The sequence below is a fragment of the Lontra canadensis genome, unplaced genomic scaffold (genome assembly GCF_010015895.1).
Source record: "Lontra canadensis isolate GAN:19392208 unplaced genomic scaffold, GSC_riverotter_1.0 scaffold69, whole genome shotgun sequence".
Taxonomy (NCBI): Eukaryota; Metazoa; Chordata; class Mammalia; order Carnivora; family Mustelidae; genus Lontra; species Lontra canadensis.
In genome coordinates this window covers 3,496,021-3,521,190 of record NW_022631063.1, presented here as the reverse complement: position 1 = coordinate 3,521,190, position 25,170 = coordinate 3,496,021, and the positions used below count along the sequence as shown (strand labels likewise).

General features: G+C 34.7%; 1 protein-coding gene across 5 annotated transcripts in view; it reads right to left on the bottom strand.

The window, feature by feature from the left end:
• The window catches only part of LOC116880903 (sodium channel protein type 2 subunit alpha), a 140,546-nt gene that overhangs the window by 12,848 nt on the left and 102,528 nt on the right, over positions 1 to 25,170 (bottom strand). For all 5 annotated transcript variants that reach the window (XM_032880338.1, XM_032880337.1, XM_032880340.1 and 2 more), the window contains 6 exons: positions 15,966 to 16,086; positions 11,258 to 11,412; positions 9,497 to 9,670; positions 5,031 to 5,153; positions 1,590 to 1,871; positions 286 to 339 (listed from right to left, as the gene is read on the bottom strand). In XM_032880338.1, coding sequence (XP_032736229.1) covers positions 286 to 339; positions 1,590 to 1,871; positions 5,031 to 5,153; positions 9,497 to 9,670; positions 11,258 to 11,412; positions 15,966 to 16,086 — 909 coding nt within the window. The remainder of the gene's footprint in view (positions 1 to 285; positions 340 to 1,589; positions 1,872 to 5,030; positions 5,154 to 9,496; positions 9,671 to 11,257; positions 11,413 to 15,965; positions 16,087 to 25,170) is intronic.

Genomic DNA, 25,170 nt, shown 5'->3' with positions numbered 1-25,170 from the left:
CAAATCAGAGCCGGAAATAAAATGTCTCATTTTGCAAAATCAACAGAATTTTAAGTACAGGGTACCATGCTAGATATTAGAAAAGGTGTGCTAGAAGATGTACAGTAAGCAGAGAAAAACATTCAAATCAAAGTTTGGAAAAAATAATGTGAAGTTGAGTATTTTGTTTTTGTAATATAGATATTTTCTATACATTGATCCATTGTTTTATTTATTAATAAATTACAACACTGTGGAAATATTCACTGGATCACATTAGACACGCTACTCTCTAAACAGACTTACATTTCGTGAATCAACAGCTGCATACATGATATCCATCCATCCCTTAAATGTGGCCTGTAAAAAAGTCATACCATTTAATTTTTTCCCTACAAATTATAATTTTAGAAAAGAAGTTCAGTATCAGATTGATCAATTCAATCATTCAAAAACAGGTTCATAAAAGTTTGAGGTTAGTATTTGAAATCTGGGCAAAGTTTTATAATAGATGCATGGAAAATACTTCAACTTTACATTCTTCCGTAAATCTATAATTATATCATGGTAGATTTTAACAATATGCTACCATAAAAGCAATTATCAACAATCTTTGACTCTGACATATCTATAAGAACATAACATGAAATTTGATAAAATCACATCAGACAAGTTGAAAAATATGTTGCATTGATTTTAATGCTTTCCATCCTTATTCTTTTCTAAATGGTATTACCACCAATCACTAATCATGAAGATTTGTTCTTGAAAAATCTCCATATTGTTGATTACACTATTTTGAGGCAATTATTCCATAAGATGAAGTAGTTGCCTAATCTGAAAACAAACATATTCAACTGCAATTTACTCTTTTAAATATTTGTGGGTTTTGTGCAGATACGTGCACATAAAAACAAGTTTTACACATTTTTTTTTCAGTTCCTTAGAACCACGGGATCTGTCCTTCCCCCTAATATTCATATAGCATTGGGTGTCATGGAGGTGGATCATCTCAGGGGGTGGTCGGTTGAGAAGCTGAATGGATTTTTATGAATTTCTAACAGACATCATAGACTTGATAGAAGATTTTTACTTGCAGGATAATAAACACCGTATCTGAAGAAGTTCAAGCAAGAGGCAGGAAAGGGGGGAATCAGAGTAGATGTCTGTGTGACAGATGTAAGGTGGGGAGTTTAGTTACGGCCGTCGTCAAGATTGGGTGGATGAAGGCCTGATGAGGGTTTGGTACTGTCTGGTAGCTGAGGAGTACAGAAATCGATCACTCCCCCCCATCCACACACACACTTCTCCACACTAGGGCCAGTGCCTGTACTTTGCTCAGAGTAGGGGTAAGGTAAAAGCCTGCGGACCTTCATAGAAATCTCAGTAACAAAGGACTGGTGCTGTGGTAGCTAATGCCTAGTCTGAAAGACCATAAACTTTGCAGAGCAGTCCAGTTTCCTGCATGATGCAGAAAAGATAGTTCAGCGATGATTAGAAAGAATCTAGGCAGATGGGCTTGAGGAAGTATGTATTTGGAAATATTGAGAAAGGAGATTTCAGACTCACTTCAATAATACATCACAGAGAACAATAAAGTGGTTACTTACTACTTGAAGCAGAGAAAGATATCCAAGTCCTACATTATCAAAGTTTACTTTCACATTTTTCCACCTGGCGGTTTGATTGCTCTCTATGAGTGCTTTACATTCGCTGTAGTTGTTGACCACACTTACATCAAACATTTCTCCAGTGGTGTAGTTAATACAATGATAAAACTTGCCAGCAAAGAGATTTACTCCCATGATACTGAATATTAGCCAAAAGATCAGACAAACCAGAAGTACATTCATTATGGATGGAATGGCTCCTAAAAGAGCATTGACAACAACCTGGCACAGAAATGAGAAGGCAAAATAAGTGAAAACTCAGCAATCATGTTGGAACACTATTAAAAGAACAGCAGCCAAATGACAGAAAAAATATCTGTTTCTAAAGTTAAATATTGAGCAGAAACTAGTATCTTGTAGTTCCAATAAAAGACTCTTACAGTTATAGTTCAGAATGATATAAAATATATTTTATATCATAGAATGTTTTCTCAAGAGGTACGAAGATACACAGAGCAAATTTTCATCGAAGAATGGAACTAATTATAAACACAAATAGTGACAGGGCAATAGAAATAGTGTCAGCGCAGAATATCACAATTTCTAAAAATTTGTAAACCATAAAATTTACTATCCAAAATTTCAAAGTAAAAGAGAACAACACTTCAGGGTCAATTTCCAGAGCAAAAGGGAACACTAATAATAGTTATTCTGAGAAAGCAAGTATAAGCCAGTGTAGTCAGCTAAAACTTCAGAGTGAAGAGATTAGAGCATGGAAATTGAATATGTGCCAAGGAGAAAAGGGTTTGGAAGTCAGGAGCTCTGTGTTCCAGTTTACATCACAAATTAGCTGTGCACCTTTGGGTGAGTTGTTTCATTTTTCTGATCCTCCTTTGGGAAATCCCTTTCAGAAGAAAATTCTCATAAAGCATTGCAATTTGAGCCTAGGGTTTTCACTTAATGGCTTTGTTACTTGTAGCTTTCTCAGTTAGCCAGGGCTTTCAGGAAACATTTTTCAGCACTTTTTAAAATTATCCCTCAAGGAAATGTTCAGCTAAGAATGTTGTTCAGTGCAAGTGCACCTAACCTACATTAGCAATAAACTTTATCAATGAGCAGGCATGTAAAATATAATAAATACATGTATTTATCCTCCTCAACTCCTTTATGGGGTAAAAAGTACATACAACACATACATACATACGTACATACACACATAAATACATATGAGTAACAACATCTTACAACAACCATACCAAATGGGTATTTGGCATCAGGCACAACTCATCTACAAATTAGCACCTGGAGCCTATTCAGTAACAGATAATATTTTAAAGTATTTTGAATGAAAGTAACCTCTAAAGAATGTATTACAGTGTTGTTTTTTTTTTCTCCTGTAGAGTGTACTTTTATTAGGAAAAAATTTAAAAAGCTACATAATGCCATTTATGCCTTGTATCAGACACATTTTCTTAAGCATTCAGACTATGTCTTAGGACTTAAGGGGCTGAAGTTGTCCATTTATAAAAACCAGATCCTTATCCCTGACCACAGTGTTCCCAGTGAAGCAATGGGTCAGATTCCATCTCCCTGGAATGTTTTAGCACTTGGAGCGACAAACTGGAAAATTATTCACATTGATTTGGCTCCGACACTGTTGGTGGGAATGCAAGTTGGTGCAGCCACTTTGGAAAACAGTGTGGAGATTCCTTAAGAAATTAAAAATTGAGCTTCCCTATGACCCTGCAATTGCACTACTGGGTATTTTCCCCAAAGATACAGATGCAGTGAAAAGAAGAGCCATCTGTACCCCAATGTTCATAGCAGCAATGGCCACAGTTGCCAAACTATGGAAAGAGCCAAGATGCCCTTCAACTGACGAATGGATAAAGAAGATATAGTCCATATATACAACGGAGTATTATGCCTCCTTCAGAAAGGATGAATACCAAACTTTTGTATCAACATGGACTGGACTGGAGGAGATTATGCTGAGTGAAATAAGTCAAGCAGAGAGTCAATTATCATACAGTTTCACTTACTTGTGGAGCATAAGCAATAACACGGAGGACACTGGGAGATGGAGAGGAGATGTGAGTTAGGGGAAATCGGAGGGGGAGAAAAACCATGAGAGACTGTGGACTCTGAGGGTTTTGGAGAAGAAAGGGGTGGGGAGATGGGTGAGCCTGGTGCTAGGTATTAAGGAGGGCACGTATTGCATGGAGCACTGGGTGTGGTGCATTAACAATGAATCGTGAAACACTGAAAAAAGAATAAAATAAAATTACAAAAAAAAAAAAAAAAAAGAATCAGGACTTGGGTTTGGTACGGTTACAGTGTTGTTTCTACAAGAACTTCAACTCTCTGATGATTCAGAGGTACTTGTAGACCTAACAGTTCATTTTTAAATTCACTACAACGAATGTTCTGCAAATACAAGGAGATTCTGGTAGCAAGAGTTAAAAAAAAAAAAACAAAAAACTGGAGAACAAAGAAATAATACATGTGTTTTCCAAGATAGTCAGATGTATGGAACAACTGGGAATTTAGGTCCTTATCCATGCAAATTTGGTACAGAAAAAATGAAAGTTATTCTAGTACTGAAAGTTTGCCCTTTTAAAATTAAAACTACTACTGCAAAAACAGTGATTTTAAAGTGGTAAAGTGAAAAGAATTTAACAGCTAACAATTTCTTTTTATGCAACTCTCAGCACAACACAAACACACACATCTACACACATCATTCATTTCTGTTTAGGTTTGCAACATTCAGAGAAAGCCCCAGTAACTACTTTCAAATTATAAAAAAAAAATCATCATTTTCTAAAAGTTTCTTTTAGAATAGCGAAATCCACAGAGACAGGATGTCATCATTTCCTCTGTGCTGAGGGTGTGTGGTCTCAGGTTTTGTGCCTTGGACGGGTGACAAATGGCAGTACAAATTCCTCCTTCTTCCTTTATACCACCTTTCTAAATGAGTATTAGATTTCCACATTATGACCTACTTTTTAGCTACCTCTGCCTGTGTTTGAAAGCTAAAGGACCAGATTCAGATTTTAAAAGGCTCAAACACATCATATAAAGCAATGAAGAAACGAAGAGGAATTCTTTGGGGTTTTAAATTACAGTCAGTGGAATTTCCCGCACATTTACAAATGGAACGAACATAACTAATCTTGACTCACATCGGAAGTCTATACGACATGATAGAGATTTCCCACAGAGTGAAAAATCTACTTAGAAGCAATCACTTAGACATTCTATTCTGCGAGCGTCTCCAGCAGTGTCAAGTTTACAGATGTCTGACACATATTGATTGGTAGGTTATGTCAGTATGAATGTATAAGATATAAATCTCCATGGATTTGTCATTTCTGAGGTACAAAATGTCAGTCTGTTCTCAATTATAATTCCAGCAAATTCTAAGGCATGCGGTCTTACCCTCATTCCTTCAAACCGGGATAAGGCTCTCAGTGGCCTCAGAGCTCTTAGTGTTCTGAGGGATTTGATGGCACCAAGTTCTGAGTAACCCAAGGCATTTGCAGTCAAGCTAACCAATGAGACCTATACAGAGAAAGCAATGCAGTTTTCTCATTTACAGACAAAAATGCTTACCCAGTTCAACCTTGCTCTGTAATAAACCAGTTCAACCTTTAGTGAGTGTCAAAATCACCTGGAGGTCTTGTTGAAAACACAGATTACTGGCAGGGTCTGATTCGGCAGTTTTGGGGTGGGGCCTGAGAATCTTCAAGTTTCCAAGTAAGATTAAAGATACTGGTCTGTGAGCCATACTTTGAGAACCACTGTCATTAACTTATGAGAAAGAAGCTATGTTCTTTTTTCAAGATTCTTGATAAGAACAGATTTTTAAAAATTAAATGTAAAACAAGAAAACGAATGCCATTGAAATGCAATCTTCATCTACAGATCTGTAAATTTTTATCATCTCTCATATTATTTAGCTGACCTAAAAAGAAGATGACTAACACTTAGTGTAAGTACACAGGTGAACTAAGGAAACCACTGGCTAATCTGAACACAAACACAGTCAGAAAGATGTAGGCCTCTAAAATAGTGGCTTTGTCTTCCTGTCAACTTTGGTCTGAGGGCATCAAACCATGAATTAGGTCAAATTAAAATAATTAACCCAAAAAAAAGAAAAATTGAGATTTTAGTATGACTAATTAGAAGTTGCCAGACAATGGTTTTAGTCATTTATACAGACTGACTAATGTAGGTTGATAGAAATTCTAAAAATGTCAACTAAAAAGGAAAAGAACAACTGTCATAGGTAGCACAGAAATGTCTGATTTCCTTTGAAAATACATAGAAATCTCATTAAAATTATATAATCAAAGAAAAGGTATTTTGTCCAAAAGGACACTTGAGTTTCAAAAGCAAATAAGTAAAAATAGATGTGTAATAGAGCTTCTAAGAATATGGTGTTAATGGACATTTGAAAAAAATACTTTTTAAGAAAAATAAAGCACAAAAAATTTTTACAAAACTTATTCAAATCAATTTTGCACATACAATGTGAAATAGAAAAAAACCTCTAAATTTGGCAAAAAATGGCTACAAAAATTTATCTTAAGTTGTTTATATGTTTTTCTTAAAATCTAATTTTTTTTAATAAAGATTTTATTTATTTATTTGAGAGACAGTGAGAGATGGTGAGCGAGAGAGATCACAAGCAGGAGGGAAGGGTGGAGGGAGAAGCAGGCTCTCTATGGAGCAGGGAGCCCTGTATGGGGCTCGATTCCAGGACGCTGGGATCAAAACCTGAGCCAAAGGCAGATGCTTAACTGACTGAGTCACCCAGGCACCCCTAAAATCTAAACTTTTAATTTTACGGCTTCTGAGCCCTCTCTTCACTAATAATTGAAAAATAAAGTTACTGGATTATCATTTGTTGTGAAGATTTTCTGTATATAAAATATGAGGACCTGGACTACTTCATCTTTCCTGAAGACAGAATCAATAAGACATAAGCATAAATTAAAGGATGAAAGATAAATGTAGGACATAAGAAAAAAAAATTCTGAACAGAGGCAGTATTTATTTGCTAACTAAAAGAAATGGTGAAATACCCAATTTTATGTGACTTGTGTAGCTAAACATGAGGAGATACAATTATGCTTTCTCCTCTTCGTGGAATGATCTCCTAATTAGTCTTTTGGTCTCTAAAAAATCCTCTTTCTATTTCGTCATTCACAACTGCACCAACATTTCTCTCCCTAAAAGGACAAGCTTTCATGTCACTTTCCAGAAATAATGCTTCAGTGGCTTCTTCTTGAACTAGATCAGAGGCCTACATCTCTTTGGATGGCATCACAGGTTCTTTAAACTCTTCTCCAACCTACCTTGCTTACCTTGTCATCCAATTCGAAAATACTTTTCCTCACCCCGTGGCACTGTTCTCACTGTCAGGGATTATTTGTTGCTTGAACAGGCGCTGATTGGCATGCATTGTCTTAATGCTTTGGTGTCCTTCCCCTTATCTGTATCTGTTGATGTCTTCAGGCCTTAAATGCCAGCTCACAAGGGCACTACCTCACAAAGCCTTGCCTCCTTCCTTAGCAAAGTGAATGGCACTTCTAATATAGATGTCATCCTCTCGTTATATAGGTATCTATCCTCACTAGGCCACTCGAAGTTCCCACAAGCTAGAAAAATGACTTTCGTATTTGTATCTTCCATAACAAAACAGATGATCAAGAATGTATGTGATACAAAGCAGAGAATTGGTGCATTTAGCATATTGTCATAATTTTCTTAAATCTAAGAAGGTAAAGATCAAGATACACTCAGTATTAGCTTAAGGGAACTGGATTTCTCCTAAGAATTTATTTATATTCAGGTCATATTGATTTAATGCCTTTAATGTTATAAGGATACATTACATATCAGATATTTTTATTATAAACTTTCCAATGTTTCATAACTACATTGAGATAAAATAAGGAAAAAGTATCAACCATAAATCCAATTATACAAATAAAAGAAGGGTTATAGTCTTGGTATATTTTTCCTTTGTATAATATCCAATCATATGTGGTTTTAAGTATTTGTTTATTGTCTTCCTTTATAGCCAGGAAATTTTTCATGTAATTCTACATGTAGCATTATATATTATATTTAATAGTACATTTGCTGTAGGGGCGCCTGGGTGGCTCAGTTGTTAAGCGTCTGCCTTTGGCTCACGTCATGTTTCTAGGGTCCTGGGATCGAGCCCCACGTTGGTGTCCCTGATGGCAGGGAGCCTGCTTCTCCCTCTCCCACTCCCCCTGCTTATGTTTCCCCTCTTGCTGTCTCTCTGTCAAATAATAAATAAATAAAAATCTTTAAAATAAATAGTACATTTGCTGTAGATGGATTAGGAAAAAACACAACAAAGATACTCTTCTCTTTTAAATTCAAAGAACTCTTTTTTCCTATAATTTTTTTCTTCTGTTTGATGCTTGGAAAATTCAAATTGAATTAAAAGTTTATACTTTTTTCATTTGAAACTGTAAAAAATACCTTTCTCCATGAAAGGGTCCTTTTTTTATTTTGCTGGCATGATATGTAAATTTAATATATCAAAATATTTCCAGTTAAATGTATGTCTTTTATTTACAAGGAATCACAATCAACAAAATATTATCTTTAAATGCACTAGTTAGGGGTGCCTGGGTGGCCCAGTTGGTTAAGCTACTGCCTTTGGCTCAGGTCATGATCCTGGAGTCCCGGAATTGAGTCCTGTATCGGGCTCCCTGCTTGGTGGGGAGCCTCCTTCTCCCTCTGACCCTTCCCCTTCTCATGCACTCTCTCTCTTTCTCAAATAAATAAATAAATAAAATAAATGCACTAGTTAGCACTTGTGCTTTTTTGCAAATTCCAGTATCATCCTCTTCCTTTGTTAGCTGAGCACATCATCCTGTCACGTCCCCGTGTGCCAGTCCTCTGTCCCCACTGGCTTGCCTAGTCTTTTCTAGACAAAGGCTTCTAAGTTTCTTTTTAACCATTTTGAATGGACTACTAATTTAAGAGGTATTTAAGAAGTAAATCTCCAAGGTGCCTGGGAGGCTCAGTCGGTTAAGCGTCTGCCTGGAGTTCGGTCATGATCCCAGGGTCCTGCTATTGAGTTCTGCATAGCCTGCTTTTCCTTCTGCTTCTTTCTCTCCCTGTCTCTCATGAATAAATAAATAAAATCTTTTTTTTTAAAGGAAGCAAATCTCCAGAACTAAATGAAAACGATTTTTAATTCTTTTGTTCAATTAAGATTTTATATTTGTGAATAAAAGATGAGATCTTTAAAATTCTCCCTCAGAAATCACAAAGTAACCTTGTATTCAATTTTTTTAAAGACTTTTATATTTTGGTACTCCATCTCACTTTAGGTTCAACACCAGTGCAGATTAATAAAACTTTTAAATAAGTGACCCACAGCTAATCTGTTTCAACCATCATACAAATCAAGTGTGTCTCCTGCTTTTTTGACTTTCAAGTTTCTCTGTAGTTAGTAACCCATCTGTGGGACAAACACTTCTCAACAGGCTCTGGTGATGACAAAAATATTAATGTCAAAGATAACCGTGAGGCATTTAAATACGGTTATTGTGTCAAATGTAAGAGTGAAAAAAGCAAAACTTCTACATTAATATATTATTCTGTATAATTTGGAATTTAAATATTAATTTGAAATGAAATCAATAAGTACAGTAAGGCAGCATTTGACTGTTTGACCTGTGAAAGTATATGAATTTAAATTAAAAAATTGGGGGGTATCTACTCATTGGGAAAATTGGAATCGTCATTTATATTTACATCAAGTATTTACTGAGTGCCTACTGTGTGCCAGGCACCATTGCTAGAACGATCATCACATGGCAATGGAATGAAACACGGAAGTGCAGAACACTCACGTCAACAATCAGGAAATCCAGCCAGCACCACGCATTGGTGAAATACATCTGAAAACCGTATGCGACCCACTTGAGAAGCATTTCCAGGATGAATATATAAGTGAAAACTTTGTCGGCATATTCTAACATGGTCTTAATGGTTTTTCGCTGCTCAATATATATATCTTCAAAGGCCTGTGAGTGAGAAAATTCCATGGAATTTCGTTGTCATAAACTGTCTCTAGTTGATGTCTTAATAGAGCAAACCTGCTTCAAGCCTCGTCTCAGGTGCCTGTGTCTGGAAGGCTTCATGTTCCCCATGGTGGCACTGGCTTTGGGGTCTACCTGCAGGCACACTTCAGTCAACCAATGAATTCAAATAATTTTTCAATTTGGGTATCGGAACATCCCAAAGAGCTTAAAAACCCTGAGAGAATATCAGGTGCTTCTCTCTACAGCAGGAGACAGAAAGTCTTCTGTGAGTAGATCTGCTCTGTTCATTACATTAGAATGCTTTCTCTCAGTAATGCAAATGTAAGGCAAGGAGACAAGGACCACTATTCCCATGGTAGCCATGATAGCTGAGGAAAGAGGAACAGAAGATTACCCCTTTCTCCTCTCTATTTCTCTCGCTCAATGTGGGCACCTATGTGGGAACGTGAGGAAGCTCCCTGTGTTCTGCTCTGCTCTGCGACATTTTGCAGAGCTCTTGGGACACCATGGAGAATTCATTTTCAGGAGCCTCTGGGTGTTCTAGAATGAAAAGATCATTTATCCAACTCAATCCCCTTATAGGAAAAGCTATCACGATACCTTGGTCTGGATTAAGGACAAAAGATAATTTTCTTTTTTAGAGAAAAGGGGAAACTGGGCTTGTGATCAGGGCACAAAGGCCTAAAGTCCTTGCAGCTCAATTTATAGTTGAAGCTGGAAGCCCCTCAGAAGACAGCCATTGTGCCCGCACTTTGGTGAGATTTGACTGAGTATAATTGAGAACCAAGAGCTAAGAGAGCAAAGGCACTAGTTACTGGTGAGACTTCGGAGTTCCCTCTCTATTGGCATTTGAATACAGGGCTGACCCTCTTTGCTTAAGTACACGGCAAGAGGCAGGATTCGTATTAGAGACAAACTTAGACGCCTCAGATACAAGACTATAATCCTAATGAAATCAACTCGCCAAACCCTGTAGTGACTAATTGAAAAATAAAAGAAATGCAGCCATATATATATCGCCAAATGGGAAAACAGGTCACACTATTTTCATACATTAATTAATATTTTGACTAAACTGACCCTTCCATTGAATGAAATCGGACATAAATTAAGTTTTAATGTTTTCACTTTGCTACTCCTCCTCAGTAATTAAATCAGTCTACTATTTGCTATTTACTGTGACTGGCACTAGTGAATCAGCATGAACAAGACAAGTGAATTCCCTGCAAAATGGAGCTTATGTTAAGCAGTTTGATATTTAGCCGATAATCCCGTATCATGTCTGCATAATTGATTACTCTTAATAAGAACTGCCTCTGTTGACTCAAAGTCAGAAATATCTTTCTTTAAATATTACAAGAAACCATAATCTGAGTTTGATTCAATCTGAGACCTACTCCACAAAAATAAAAATTGCTATTTAGTGACCCTTGCACTGTGCTAAGAATATCACACAATGTCTCTTACTTCACAAGCACCATATTTAAAAAAAAATGTAACAAGAGGTTCCCTGAGGGGGGAACTAAAGAGTTTCAGTAAAGGAAAAGGAGCAGATCACATGTCACCTACCAGTGCCCCACTGCTGAGTAGAATCATGAAGACGATGAAGGTTTCAAACCAGTTGTGCTCCACTATCTTATAGCAAGTTTTTCTCAAGTTCCACCAGAGTTTCCCTTTGCCTTCTTCTATGCTTATCTGACAACACTTGAACTTCCGCACACAGTCTACAATAAGTCAAAGTAAATGAAGAAAAAATAGTTACTCTTTGATTATGTACATTTGTATTGGTGGCAGACTCATCTACGTTATTACCTAATACATTGTAAATAAATAACTACTTTTTAAGATGGCTTCCACTTACACAAATGGAAATCATCTGTACAGTTTTTAAATCATTCATTCAACAAATATTTTATGTATATATGATTATTGTAATGGATTATATTATAGATAAAAACATACAGAAAAACAGAAAGAAAAAATCAACAAAAGTTGGTATTTTCATCTTACCCTTATCATTCCATTCATACATGGACATTTGAATTCTAAGTATTTCGTTTAATGGTGTAATATACACATTTCCCTTTTATTGTAAGTAAATAGAACGTGAAAGGTTTCACTTCTCTAAATAAGATTACCAGACTTAACCAGAATCTGTAGAATTTTTCCACTATTATTGAATATGTTGTTTTAATTCTGGCTATTATCAGCAACAATAGTATAAATATCTTTGTGTAATTTATGAACTACTAGATCAAAGGCTTGTCAACAAATATTTATTGAAAATCTGTTATGTTCAAGGGATTGTACTGGACAAAGCAGACTAGTAGAATGTGTAAACATAGACTTTCTCTTTATTTATTTATTTATTTATTTATTAAGATTTTATTTATTTATTTGTCAGAGAGAGAGAGAGAGGGAGAGAGAGCGAGCACAGGCAGAGAGAATGGCAGGCAGAGGCAGAGGGAGAAGCAGGCTCCCTGACGAGCAAGGAGCCTGATGTGGGACTCGATCCTAGGACGCTGGGATCATGACCTGAGCCGAAGGCAGCTGCTTAACCAACTGAGCCACCCAGGCGTCCCCATAGACTTTCTCTTTAAACAGTGTGCATTTTAGGGCCACCTGAGTGGCTCAGTCTGTTAAGTGTCTGCCTTCAGCTCAGATCATGATTCTAGGATCCTGGGTTCAAGCCCTGTGTCAGCTCCTGGCTCAGGAGAGAGTCTGCTTGTCCCTCTCCTTCTGCCCTTTACCACTACCACCCCCACCCATGCACTGGCTCTCTCAAATAAATAAATAAAATCTTTTTTTTTTTTTTAAGTGTGCATTTTAGGTAGGGGACTTTTGCTCACAAATTCTATAGTTATAGATAGCAAAAAAAAAATCACAAATTAAATAAGGTATTGTGAGAGTTGATTGGTATAGACTAATTTCTGATATTGAGCTTTATAGAAGAAATGAATTTCAGCTTAGACTTTGAGGGATATGTAAGAACAGGTCTAGTACAGGAGCTATAAAAGAATGGAGAAACAATAACATCAATAAAACTTAATGATAGATCTAGAAGTTGCATGAAAGAACTAGGAGTTGAGACTAGAAAAAATACTTGGAGCCAATCTGAAAAAAGGAACTGAGTGAGTCAGCTGGAGAATTTAGATTTTATATACTGCCCAATGAGTAAAACACTGAAGGATTTACTTGGGAATTGTGAAGATTCACTTGATAAGAATACTGTTTTAGAATGATCTCTGCCTATAAAAGGCACTGGATGCATAGAAGAAAGAAGAGGGAAAAGGAGTTAAGAGTGCATGAGATTCAAACAAGGGTAACAGGGGTAACAGTGGTTAGAAATCAGAAGATACCATTGAGCTGACACACAGAATAGGGGGATGCTGGGGTGTGGGAGATGAGTCACGAGTTAAGGCTTTAACCATGAAGAGGGCCCTTGTTCAATGAATAGAAAAATGGAAACCTCATCTTGAAAAGAGCATAATATTTTACTGCGTAGATATTTATCAGATACTACTTTATAATGTCAGTCAGCCAGATCATATCCTTTGTTTCATGAAAATTTGATGATGTGCTATAAAATGTTATTAGCTTCTCAACTAAGAAATAAGTAGAATTATATTTGTTGTTTCTTTGAGGCAAGATACTTTTCATATTTTTGTTTCCCAAAAGATCAAGATTTACATGCCCTGAAAATATTCATTGTAGTAAATTAAATGGAACTAAATTTAGGAGTTGTTTGTTTTTTCCCTATAGAGGATATGAGATGAAAAAACAGTTTAACAGAAAAAGACCAATTTTAGCGGGAATAACGAATGCCAAATTTGAGACACTGGTTTATTTCTGAGAGGAAAGGGAGAAAGTAAGATAAGGAAGGGGAACAAAATAGGCCTAATCTGTATCTGTTTTACTTATAAATAAGAAGTCTGAAGTGAAGATGACAAAAGTATTCAAATTGTTGAAGTTGATTGGTGGGCATCTATGTATTATTCATTATTATTTTCTATAATGTTAAGTTATTCTATATTCTATGTAGAATATATTCTAAAATATTTCATACTTAAGTGTTTCCTTAAACTTTACAAAAGACAAATGTCGATAGTACCATAATTATTATTTCATAATTACTTACTATTTCATTATTGTGGTATATATGAACATTTGTGACCCTAAAAATAAGCTAATTTCTGACAAAGAGTAAAAACTAATACCACAGAAATTATTTTTGTGATATACCACTTGAATGTTTTGGAAAGTCATATTTTTTTTATAATCAAGTAACTGCACTGGAATGTACACAGACTTTTTGAAGTAAATAGCAAAGAGTGACTTCCCTCATAACTTATGCTGAATAAACAGTTCTTCCTCTGAAATTATTAAAAAATTGGTAATTAATATTTAAGTATTTATTTTCACCAATGCATTAAAGTAATCAATAAATATATGTAACATAATCTTCTGTAACAACCTTAAATCCACTGACATCAATTGTGATTTCTACCATCTGTGTAATTAAATATTCCAAAATTTGCTTAAAGTTTAAATTAAAACAGCTTTAGTGTTCTTAATGTAAACTTGGATAACCCAAATGAAATACTTTCAGAATTAGTTGTAATAAAATTGTATTACTGTAACAATTTGAGGCAGTAACTATTTTTTCTTTTCTTTTTTTTTTTTTTTTTTTAAGGATTTATTTATTCACGTTAGAGAGAGGGGCAGGGGCAGGGGCAGAGGGAGTACGGAACAGAATCCCGAGCAGACTCCCCGCTGAGTTACAGAGCTTGATCTCACAACCCTGAGATCGTGACCTAAGTCAAAATTAAGAGTCAGATACTTAACCAACTGTGCCACTCAGACAGTAACTATTTTTTAAAAAAAACTTTTGTTTAAGCAATTGCTATATGGTATTGATTTGAGACCAAGACATAATAGGATTATTAAGTAGCTGTTAACTAAAAGAATGAGTTGGGGCATGTGGGTGGCTCAGTCAGTTAAGTATCTGCCTATGGCTCACTCAGGTCATGATCTCAGAGTCCTGGGGTCAAGCCCCACGTCAGGCTCTCTGCTCAGCTGGGAATCTCCTTCTCCCTCTGTGCCCTCTTTCTCTCTCTCCTTCTCAAATAAATGAATAAAATCTTAAATAATTTTTTTTTAAATGAGTTAAATGAGAAGTGATATCCAGGGTTTTAGAGAAATGTTCCTGTACCTACAACAGTGATTTATATAAGAAATTAAAAGAATTTCATATTTTGTGATATTGCACTAAATTTTCCTGCCTCTTTGATCATTAGTGGTGCATTCCCACACAGTCTGGACTGGCTGGGTGACTTTGCTTTGGTGAAAAGGTCAGGAGAAAACTTGGCAGAAGCAGACGCTTGGCTGTTAGGCTTCCTCTCTTACTCCTGTGCCTTCACCCCAAGAATATGCCTGACCACTGTGCGGAGGATGAGATGAAAGCGGACTGCAGCTGAGTCAGTCCAACAGTCCATCCAAAACCGTAGGCTTGGAAGAGTCCTTTCCAAGATCAGCAAAACCATCAAGCTGGCCTTGGACTTGTGAGCACAAATACAAGGGTTTTTGTTTTTTTTTTTTTTTTTCTACATGCTAAGAAGTTCTGGGTTGTTGGACATATAGTATTATTGTTCAAGAGATAACTGACCCATACCTCAAATTACATAATTTTAGCTTTCTTCAGAAAATCTTCTTGGTATTATTGGCCCAATGGCATGGTGCTCCGTATTATAAAACTCATAGTATATTTTGGCATTTCATTATCTATTATCTATTATGATTCAAAACTAGTAAAAAAATTAATCTTGACAGATAGATACAGGTAACCATTACTCATGGACAGTTTTAAATGTACACTTATCATTTACTCCTCATCGTAAACTGACAAAACAGTAAACAATAAATTACCTCTTTGACCTTAATTTTTTTCTTTTTTTCTTTCTTTCTTTCTTTTTTTTTTTTTTTTTTTAAAGCTGAAGAGATATGTTTGATTTGGCATTTTCTCTGATTTGATATTCTAGAAGGCCACCAAAACACCAATATAGTTAGAGGCATTTCTTAGTTAAACAGTACATACAAAAATAGGAATGTCTGATAACATAAATCTTATCTTTCAAAAAATTATCTTTGTTTGAATACAGAAAAAACAAAAACCAAACAAATAAATGAATAGTCACTAAACAGACAGATATGATTAGATGGTGGGGAAAGAGACAGGTAAGAGGGGTCCGGTGAGCTCATATGCCTTGTTCCCACTTACCTTCTGTGAAACAGGCTTCAGGTTCAAGGGATTCTTCGGGTTCTACCTCAGGTTGCTCTCCCTCAGCAGGAGCTCCTATATCAACTGTGCTGCCTTCAGATGAACTAGTTGCATTTAGCTTCTGAAAATCAATTCCACAGAAAAGCTTTTAAAATATTTTCTTTAATCTATAATATAAAAATTCAAAAGGCGTGCCCTCAAGTCTTCTGTATGCATTTCCTTGATCTGTAATTCAAGAGTATCTTAAACATAATGCCAGTCCGCTTTAGTAGAGGTGGGGGGTCACAAGATTAGATGCAGTGCCACAGCATTTTTTCTCTTTAAAAATATGGTACTAACAACTTAAATAATTTTTTATTAAGCCCATGTATAGAGATTCTGGAATAAAATCCTAAAGAGAGCTCATGAAAGCTGCCAGAGTCATATAGTCATCTGTGATCTTGCTTTTGTAAATTAGCTTGCGAATGGTACAGTTTATTTTATTCTAAAATTGTGACCCAACCAACGAAAGCTGCACAAGTGTATTTTCATGTCAAATGCAGAAAAGATTGATCCAATGCACATAAACAGCAACAATCTAAATTTATCCACTTTTCATTGACATGAAAACATAGACCACTAGTTGTTATTAAATGTATTCTATAGTTTTCTAATTCAGAAAAGAGCAGCACATTGTTAGCTTTATAGCAAGAGCTGGTATTTTGCATTCTCTTTGGCCAATGCACTCCTGTGTTTCATTGTGCATTTGGAAACTACTTGTTACTCTGGCACTCTTACCTGTCCTGTTAATACAGGGAGAAATGATTCTTTGGCAGTTGTTTTGGTTTCCTTTAGGCTACATCAAAACCACCAAAAGAAAAATATAACAGAAAGAAGTTGTTTTAGACTGTGACATACAACAAACTTTAGCCAGGTCAGAGTGTTAAAGGGACAGGCTAAATGAAGGGATACCAGTCTTTATTAGCCTGGTCTTAAAATGCTGCAGGAATGACACAGGGCCAGGTATGAGTGCCACATGGAATCAGAGTAGTTTGGGCCACAGCATTCTCGGACCTGTTACAATGTTATTACCGTTAGTGCATAACATTAGGAAATGGCTGAGCTGGTAAGAGCTACTTTATAAAGGGGATGAGGTAAGCACATGATAAAATGCACACTGAAGTATGTTCAACTACTACAAAGTGGATATTATAGTTGGTACTAGAAACACTCTACTCATATTTGAGCTAAGGGTTATATGGATCTGCTCTGGAAAGATGGTTCCTTTATTTTATGAAAATCATTTTCCTTATTTAAAATATTTTCTTGGCATAGTGATGCTGATGAAGTGAAACTAAATGCTTTTGTCTTGTTTAATTTAAAAATATAGTGATAGAAGCATAAATATTAGATATGCCTCTCTTCATAGAGCCAGTTTCAGGGCATTTTCTTTAATTTGGCTGAAACAGTTAAATCAAGGATTATATATTATAAAATGCTTGAAGTTTGTTGAATTCTTCTCTTGCTCACCAGGTGTATTTACAATACTAGGTAGATAATCATGATATCTCTGTCCTTATAATTTGAATATATTTTGTTTTAAGATGAAATGTCAAAGTGGGACAGTTTATTTCACATATTTTAATTTTTTAGACTTCTAATTTTCTATCCTTTGTCTTTTGGTTAGACTTTTTGATAATATAGCTGTGTTTACATACATGTAATTGACTAAGATATGACCAAATTATCCTCTCATTCCAATCCATCTGACCCACATGAAATTGTTATATATTAGGGAGCTGATGATACTGATTTTTTCACTTGCAGGTTGTTGAAACATGGTAATCAGAAGAATTGAAGCTTTGTCATACCTAATCTAACTGCAAACAGCCCATAAAAAGAGACGGAAAACGTTCCTTTTAAGAAAAAAAGGATAACACTGTAAATACAGATTGAGGGAAAGCCTGGGGGTGAACCCAAGGTAGAAATGAGGATCCATATTCTGAGTACTCCATATGCTCAGGCTGGCATTTGTGAAGGACTGTATTCCAGCCAACGTTAGCGCTGGGTAGGTCACAGTTACTCAATAAATATTGTTTAAAAAATGAATGAATGAATAATAGACTTCTCTATAACAAAATGAAGGTTAGCTCTTGACAGTGACTGGGAGAAGTCATCAGATAACAAATTCCAGTGAATCTTGGTTTGAAATGATCCAGAGGATCCCAGTAATGTTAACTGTCACACCTTTCATTTAGTGCAGCTCCTTAATATTAATATAGAAGTAATGTTTTTTTTTACTGAAGTCAAGTATTTGTGTATTTAAAGGTCAGGTTACTACTTTTTTATAAGAGCAACATGAAACTGTTGGGTCTCTAGAAGACATATAGCACAAGACTTAATCTTCTGAAACAAAGATACTGCTTTTGCCATCTCTGTGTCCCTAGTACCTATCACCAATGTTTGTGTTTAATAGGCATTTGTTGAATAAATGAATAAATGACCTGTGCATGGAGTCTTTTATTCTTCCAGTAACTACTTCCAACACCTCCTATCGAATGCTTTTACATTTAAGTGCAGAATAACACAAATCCTTAGGTGCAGAATAATACAAATCCTTTAAGATTCTGAATTGTATAAATAATGGCCAAATAACTTTTAGAATAAGGAGTGCTGCCTGAACATCAAGCTCTCAATTATTCAGACCTAATACGAGTCTACAAAGAAAACTGCAGTTGAACTCTGGAGTTCATAAACTTATACCAAATCATTCTGACAGTGTTTTCTTTCTTTTCACTCTTTATAGGTACATCTGCAATCCCACTGGCAAATGCAATCTTTTTAAGGAGAGGCAATCTTCTCCTTCTCCATCTTCCCTCTGATATGGAACAGCAACCAATCTGGTATCTATTTAGAGAAGGAAATGTGGCTTTAAATATCTTGTCATAAGTTATAATGAGTCAGTAGCTGGACTCTAGATCTTCTATTTTACCAGAATTTCCTAGAAAAATTTCTCATGATTCAAGTAAAACCAATCTCTATCAGTATAAAATATTTAGTAGATGTAATGTGTGGTTAAATGTTGTAGGTTCAAGATAGTGCTCGTGATATTATGGATTCCCATGTTTTGTAACAATGAACTTAGTATTAGTTCAATTTATATTCATATTCTTATATGTATTAATGTAGAATAGAACTAAAAATTCATTGGAATATTAAATGAACAAAAAGTTTGAACAATAATACTGAGAGGTAGGCAAGAAACTGATTTATAAAATCTTCATAACATCAATCCAGTGACTTTCTTAAGCAAATATCATAATATAAAATATGTTGACTAAAAGTTAAAATGTGTAAAGAATCCATAAAAATCAAAGGAATAAAATTAAGACTATAAAACTCCAGCTTCAGATATGGTCATAATTATAATAAATCCTAGCTATGGTACAAATTCACCAAATAGAACTGTCAAATATACATCATTATACGGAACTTTTAGAACTCAGGTACTTGAAGAATTTTCAAATAAAGGTTGCTTGCAAATGCTACAAACTAGGCAACATCCACTGTAAAATGCCACATGAGTAAGAGACCAAAATATGAATTGCCTAGAAATAGAACCAGTTTTATACTTTTAAGTTCTACATTTGGCAAGTTTTATATTTCCCTTTGGTAAAAGTTAGATGTTTAGGTTCCCTTTTTATTTTTTGTGCTTATTTATTAGGAAATAAATGAACTACATGATATTGTTAGAGTGCTCTTGCCTAGTTAAATTTTAATAAAATATGATGTATTCTAGTATCAGGATAGTAAAAAGATCAAACAGGAATAGCCAATTGCTACTTGCTATGAATAGCATTGGCAATAATTTACTTTCAGGTGGAAATATTACTTGAACATTTGTTTTAATGAAAATCTCATACTATAGGGCTCTACCTATTGAAAATCTGCGGGATTATTAAAGGAGTTAAGCCAGACAGAATTGTATTTTGCTAAATGATCTAATAAATAAATATTAAGGCACATAATATTTCATTTTGTATTTTTAAACATTCTATCTCTTTTACTTTTCCTATTATTCATATATTATGATTAAACATCAACATGCCAAACTATAGTCTTTCTTTCAGAAAGTAAAAGTATTTTTTAAAACAATCACAGCAGAAAAAATGAGAGAAAACATAACTTGGCCATTTTTTTTCATAGGCACATTTGTTTCTCATTAAAAATTGAAATACATTTTTAAGGAAATATAATTATTTATAAGATTGTACATAATATTATAAAGATTGCATATAATTTAGAAAAGAGATGTATTTTACTCTGATTCAATAAAGGAATTGGGTTTAAAGAACGAAAACTTCAAATATAAAGTAAATCAAATAGTTCGTATCTGAAGAGTTTGACCCACAAGAATGGCAGTCCTTTGTTCCACATGGATCCTATTTCAGATTTATATTTGAGGAGCTCTGGGTTATTTTCCATGAAAAATCTTAACACTAGAACAATGAAAGTTATAATCTTGCTTGCTTTGGGATAAACTAAGAGCAAAGTGGCACAATAATACCAGAAAGGGATTGTTGGTGTTATGATCTTGATAAGGAAGATGGCAAAACCAAATATGTGACAAAAAGTATCATTATCATTATACTACATTACCCAGAAACCATTTCTGTCTTTATAATGGATACATTACACAATTTTCAAACCATACATTGTATTTGAAGTATCCTTCTTGGTCCAGCAACAGTAACCCTTATATCATGTTGGTCTACCCCTCAGCAGATAGATAGTGCCCCAAAGACACATGTTTAGTTCATTTTTTTCCTACATGAAGGCTATTAAGAGTCTTTTTCTTCCTTAATCTCTATGATACTGGAAAACTGTCCCTTGAGGACTAAACATTTCCCAGGATAAAATCATAATGGGTTCTTATTGAATCCTTCTCAAAAAAACATTCGCTCACATCTTTTTCCCTCCTCTACCACTTGTGTTGGAATTTAGTATACACTTTTATATACAGACAATGTTTCCTGAGGGAGGATAAGAGACATATTCAAGGAAATCGAAAACTGTAATAATGTAAGAGTTAAGAATAAATGAGGTCAATTTAAACCAGTTTGGGCTTAGTTTGTGTTTCACAATATGTACTCCAACTAAATCTCCTAAATAAACTGGTAGATAATACATCTGATAATGACTTTCTTGGTATACCTGTATATACAAAACTTGGAATATGGGATACTCAGAAAATAAGGAAACGAACCTTCCCTTTTTCCAAGAAACTGGGGGAAAAAAGCTATTATCTTAAGGAGTCAAATCCCACACTTTTCTGAAGAATTAATACATTCTAGGGAAAAAAAAATTTCTCTCTAGTCCCTCTGTATATGTTTATCTGTGTTTCATTGTGAATAATTATATATCTTAGGTCTCATTAGATGTCATTCTTCCAATATACAAAGCATCATCATTCAGAAGTCCTAGAGTGCCAGAGAGACTGAATATTTTGTCCCAAAGTATAAAAGAATACTATGAAAATGACATAATCATTGCTCCTTTCCAGAGAGCCAAATATGCTTATATTAGGGTTGTTCTATAGTTTTAATGGCAGAAGAGGAAACTGCACCTAAGAGAAAAGTATTTAATATTTCCTTTTTTTTTTTTTTTAACTAGTTTTATCCTGGAACTCTCTTTTGGGTATACTGGTGATTCCTCAAACATAACATATATTCAAATACTCATATATTCAGATATTCAAAGACTATATTCTTCATATGCCTGTCTCTAGACCTTTTGTCATAATTAGTCTGGGCTTACAATAAGCCATATCTATTTTTAAAATAAACTTTTAACTTTAGAACAGTTTTTGGCTTTCAGAATTATTCTAAAAGTAGTTCAAAGATTTCTTGAATGCCCTAAACTCAGTTTCTCCTGTTTTAATTAACATTTCTTAAGAAAATAATTAAATCGCATTGAGTAATTTGGTTAACATATTTGAGTACAAAACTATGATTTCAACATTAGGAAATGCAAAGGTCCAGCAAATGGACTCCAAACTGTGTTACCCTCATTGCCATGGTCATGACAAGGGAGGTCCCTTCATTTAAAAACACTAAAGGAGCGCACAAGGATTCTCTGTCTATATAGGAGTCTGTAGTGCACAATATATTTACATAACGTTCTTTGGTAGAAATTTCCCAGCAGGTCTGGATGAAACGAGGAAAAACAAAGGACAGAGGAACAACTGAGAAAAGAAGGTGGATTCCAGATCTATTTTCAGAATGAACATACTACCTAAAAGACCATAATCTTATTTTTTTGGTGTACAAAAGGCATTTTTTTTTCCTTTTCTTTCAGTCTTAGGAGTTTTAGGGGTAAATATCAACAGAATTTCCAAGAGAATCATATTCTAAATGTAAAATACTTTTGGTCAATTGCTGAAAAAAAGCAATGCCATTTTCTCTGTAATGAAGCAGACCAAAATTGTACCTATGCTGCTAGCAGCCAAAATGTAAACATTCCAATTCATTTACATTATTACCACATTAAAATACCCTTTAGGCAGTTTGAACATGAATAAGGAATTGCTTTGGTTTGCATATTGCCCTTCAGAAAACCTTAATATGACACTGAACAAAAATTACCAACAAAGTACACCCATTGGGGCTATATTAAAAAAGAAAAAGAAAAACAAAAGAAAACAAAAAAACAGGGCAGAGAAAGCTTTTCTGCAAGTTTTTAAAGAGCACCTACATTTCTCCTCTAAGCCCTTAGCATGTTCAAATCTCTGTAGCATTAAATGGAAATTAAATAATCCATAAAGGCATGCACTTTTATTTTTCAGTGAATATAATTTCTATTAAAAATCTATGTAAGAAGATTAGCAACTAAATCATTGTTTTAAAAAGTTAGGGTTGCCAGACTTGCCTGACCATGCTTTATATGACTCAGCATAAGAGCAGCTGTGCATATTTTTATTTTACTGCCAATGGATGGGCAAGGAATGTAGCTGAGTAGCATGCAGGCCAGTCAAAATTCATTTAGAAACTGATTATATTTATATATGTACCACTTGCTTGGGTAACCTGGGTAAAAGTGGTGGCCCGAGCCTCTGGCTGGTTAAAAAACACCAGAGCTGCACTCTTGATGGCTCCAGCTTGATTTTACTCCTGTGAGAAGTAAGAACGGTAAGCAGTGAAGGTTACCATATTGTACTAGTAAATTTCACTTTGAAAAAAATCATTTAAGCATGGCTTCAACATTAAAACTCTAAAAGAGAAATCAATCATTCAAAATCACAAACTATGAAAGGAATTACATTAAATATAGTCAAATAATGTTGAGTTAAAGCATACATGAGTGCAACATGATAAACTCTAGAGAACTTACAGCAAGTATCAAAGAATCACACAACTTTGTCAAAGACATAGAGGATTCAATTCAAACACCCAAACAACCTCCAAGTCCACCTGATTAGTCTGTTCTATAAAAAGGAAATTTTAGGCATTCTAAAATGTTTTAAGTGCCCTATTTTTTCCTTTAATTAAAAAAAATTTAGAAAAGAATATAAATAAGCTTTATACCATTTCTTACTATTCTACATGTGATATTTTACAGCACAACCCCATCCCACCAGTTAAATAAATGAACAGACAAAAATAACTAGAAGACAGAACACTATAAACTGATATTTTAGGTAGGAATATTTTGAATTTTTGGATAATTCTCTCAAATCTCTTGTTTTCTAGTATAGAGCTACTAGGTAAGATACAGGATGATTAAAACCTGCACATTTCTTTTTCTAGACTAGTGCCCTAATCTCTTATTGGTTTATGAGTTTATATTTAGGAAGTTTGATATAAAGACATACTTGAAAATTTCTGCAAATAATAAATTTTAACCAACCAGGTAACAATCTCTATGGTGGGAATGAATCGAAAAGACTCCACAGCCAAAGCAATAAAATAATTCTATTTCCAACAGGCAGCTCAGTTCTCTGCCTCCATTTCCAAAGTAACGACTTCACATACATTATTTTGTCGTACTTAACTGAAACAAAACAATTAAAAAACTTAATGGTAACAGAAAGAGAGAGTCTGGACTTTCCTACTATAAGCCCCACCTGACTGGACATTCCTCCTGTGTCAAACATAATGTTTTGAGGTGAGGTAAATATATATGCAGTTTTGGAGAAGCCTAAGGCTTTAAAGTTTCTGAAAATTAAAAAGACTGGATGTCAAGTTAACTACACCATGAAAGATACTCAAACTAAGTCAAAAGTTTAAACTAACTGAGGGCTTTAACATTTGATTCTTCATAATTTTTTCTTAGTTTATATGAAATATTCTAAAATTAAACATACATAAATAGAAAAATTGAAAAAAAAAAAGAAAATGGACTTCTTTTTTGGTAAAGGAAATATTTACTATTTGGTATAATGTCAAGATAATGAGAAGGGGAATATATAGTAAAATTTAATGACCCAATTCTCTTTTCTAAAGGCTGGCTTCAATTTCTTGTAATATACAGTAGGAACAATTAGGACCGATCCTCTCCTTCAGCAGAGCCCAACAAACTATGCTTATCCAAAATTCTGCTTAACCATATATTAAGATATTATTAAATTTAAAAATAATGGCCTTATTAGTAAAGATTTGAGTTCAACTAGTTACAGCAATTCGTTGCCTCAGGCTATAACATTTTATAATTTTCCCCTGGAATCACATCATTTATTTTGTGAAACTAGTAACTACGGCCTTGTTACTTACCTGTTAATTTTAGTACCTCTATTTAAACTTTCTCTGGGGTGCCTGAGTGGCTCAGTTGGTTAAGCGACTGCCTTTGGCTCAGGTCATGAGTGCAGGGTCCTGGGATAGGGTCCCATATGGGCAGGCTCTCTGCTCAGCAGGGAGTCTGCTTCTCCCCCTCCCCCTGCTCATGTTCTCTCTCACTCACTCTCTTTCAAATAAATAAGTAAAATCTTAAAAAATAAATAAACTTTCTCTGGATTTCACATTTAATATCTACTTAATCACAGAATTAGCGATACTTATCTTAAAACAAGAAAGAATGAAAAATAACATATTCTTCAGTAATTTTAGGTTATTAACATGGGAATACTGACAGCTAAGGTTTCCTTCATAGAAATATATTTTAGTTCATAATTTTATTAACTAATGTCCAATTTTTGTGACTGTTACACTACTTAAATTTTATCCTTCATTGT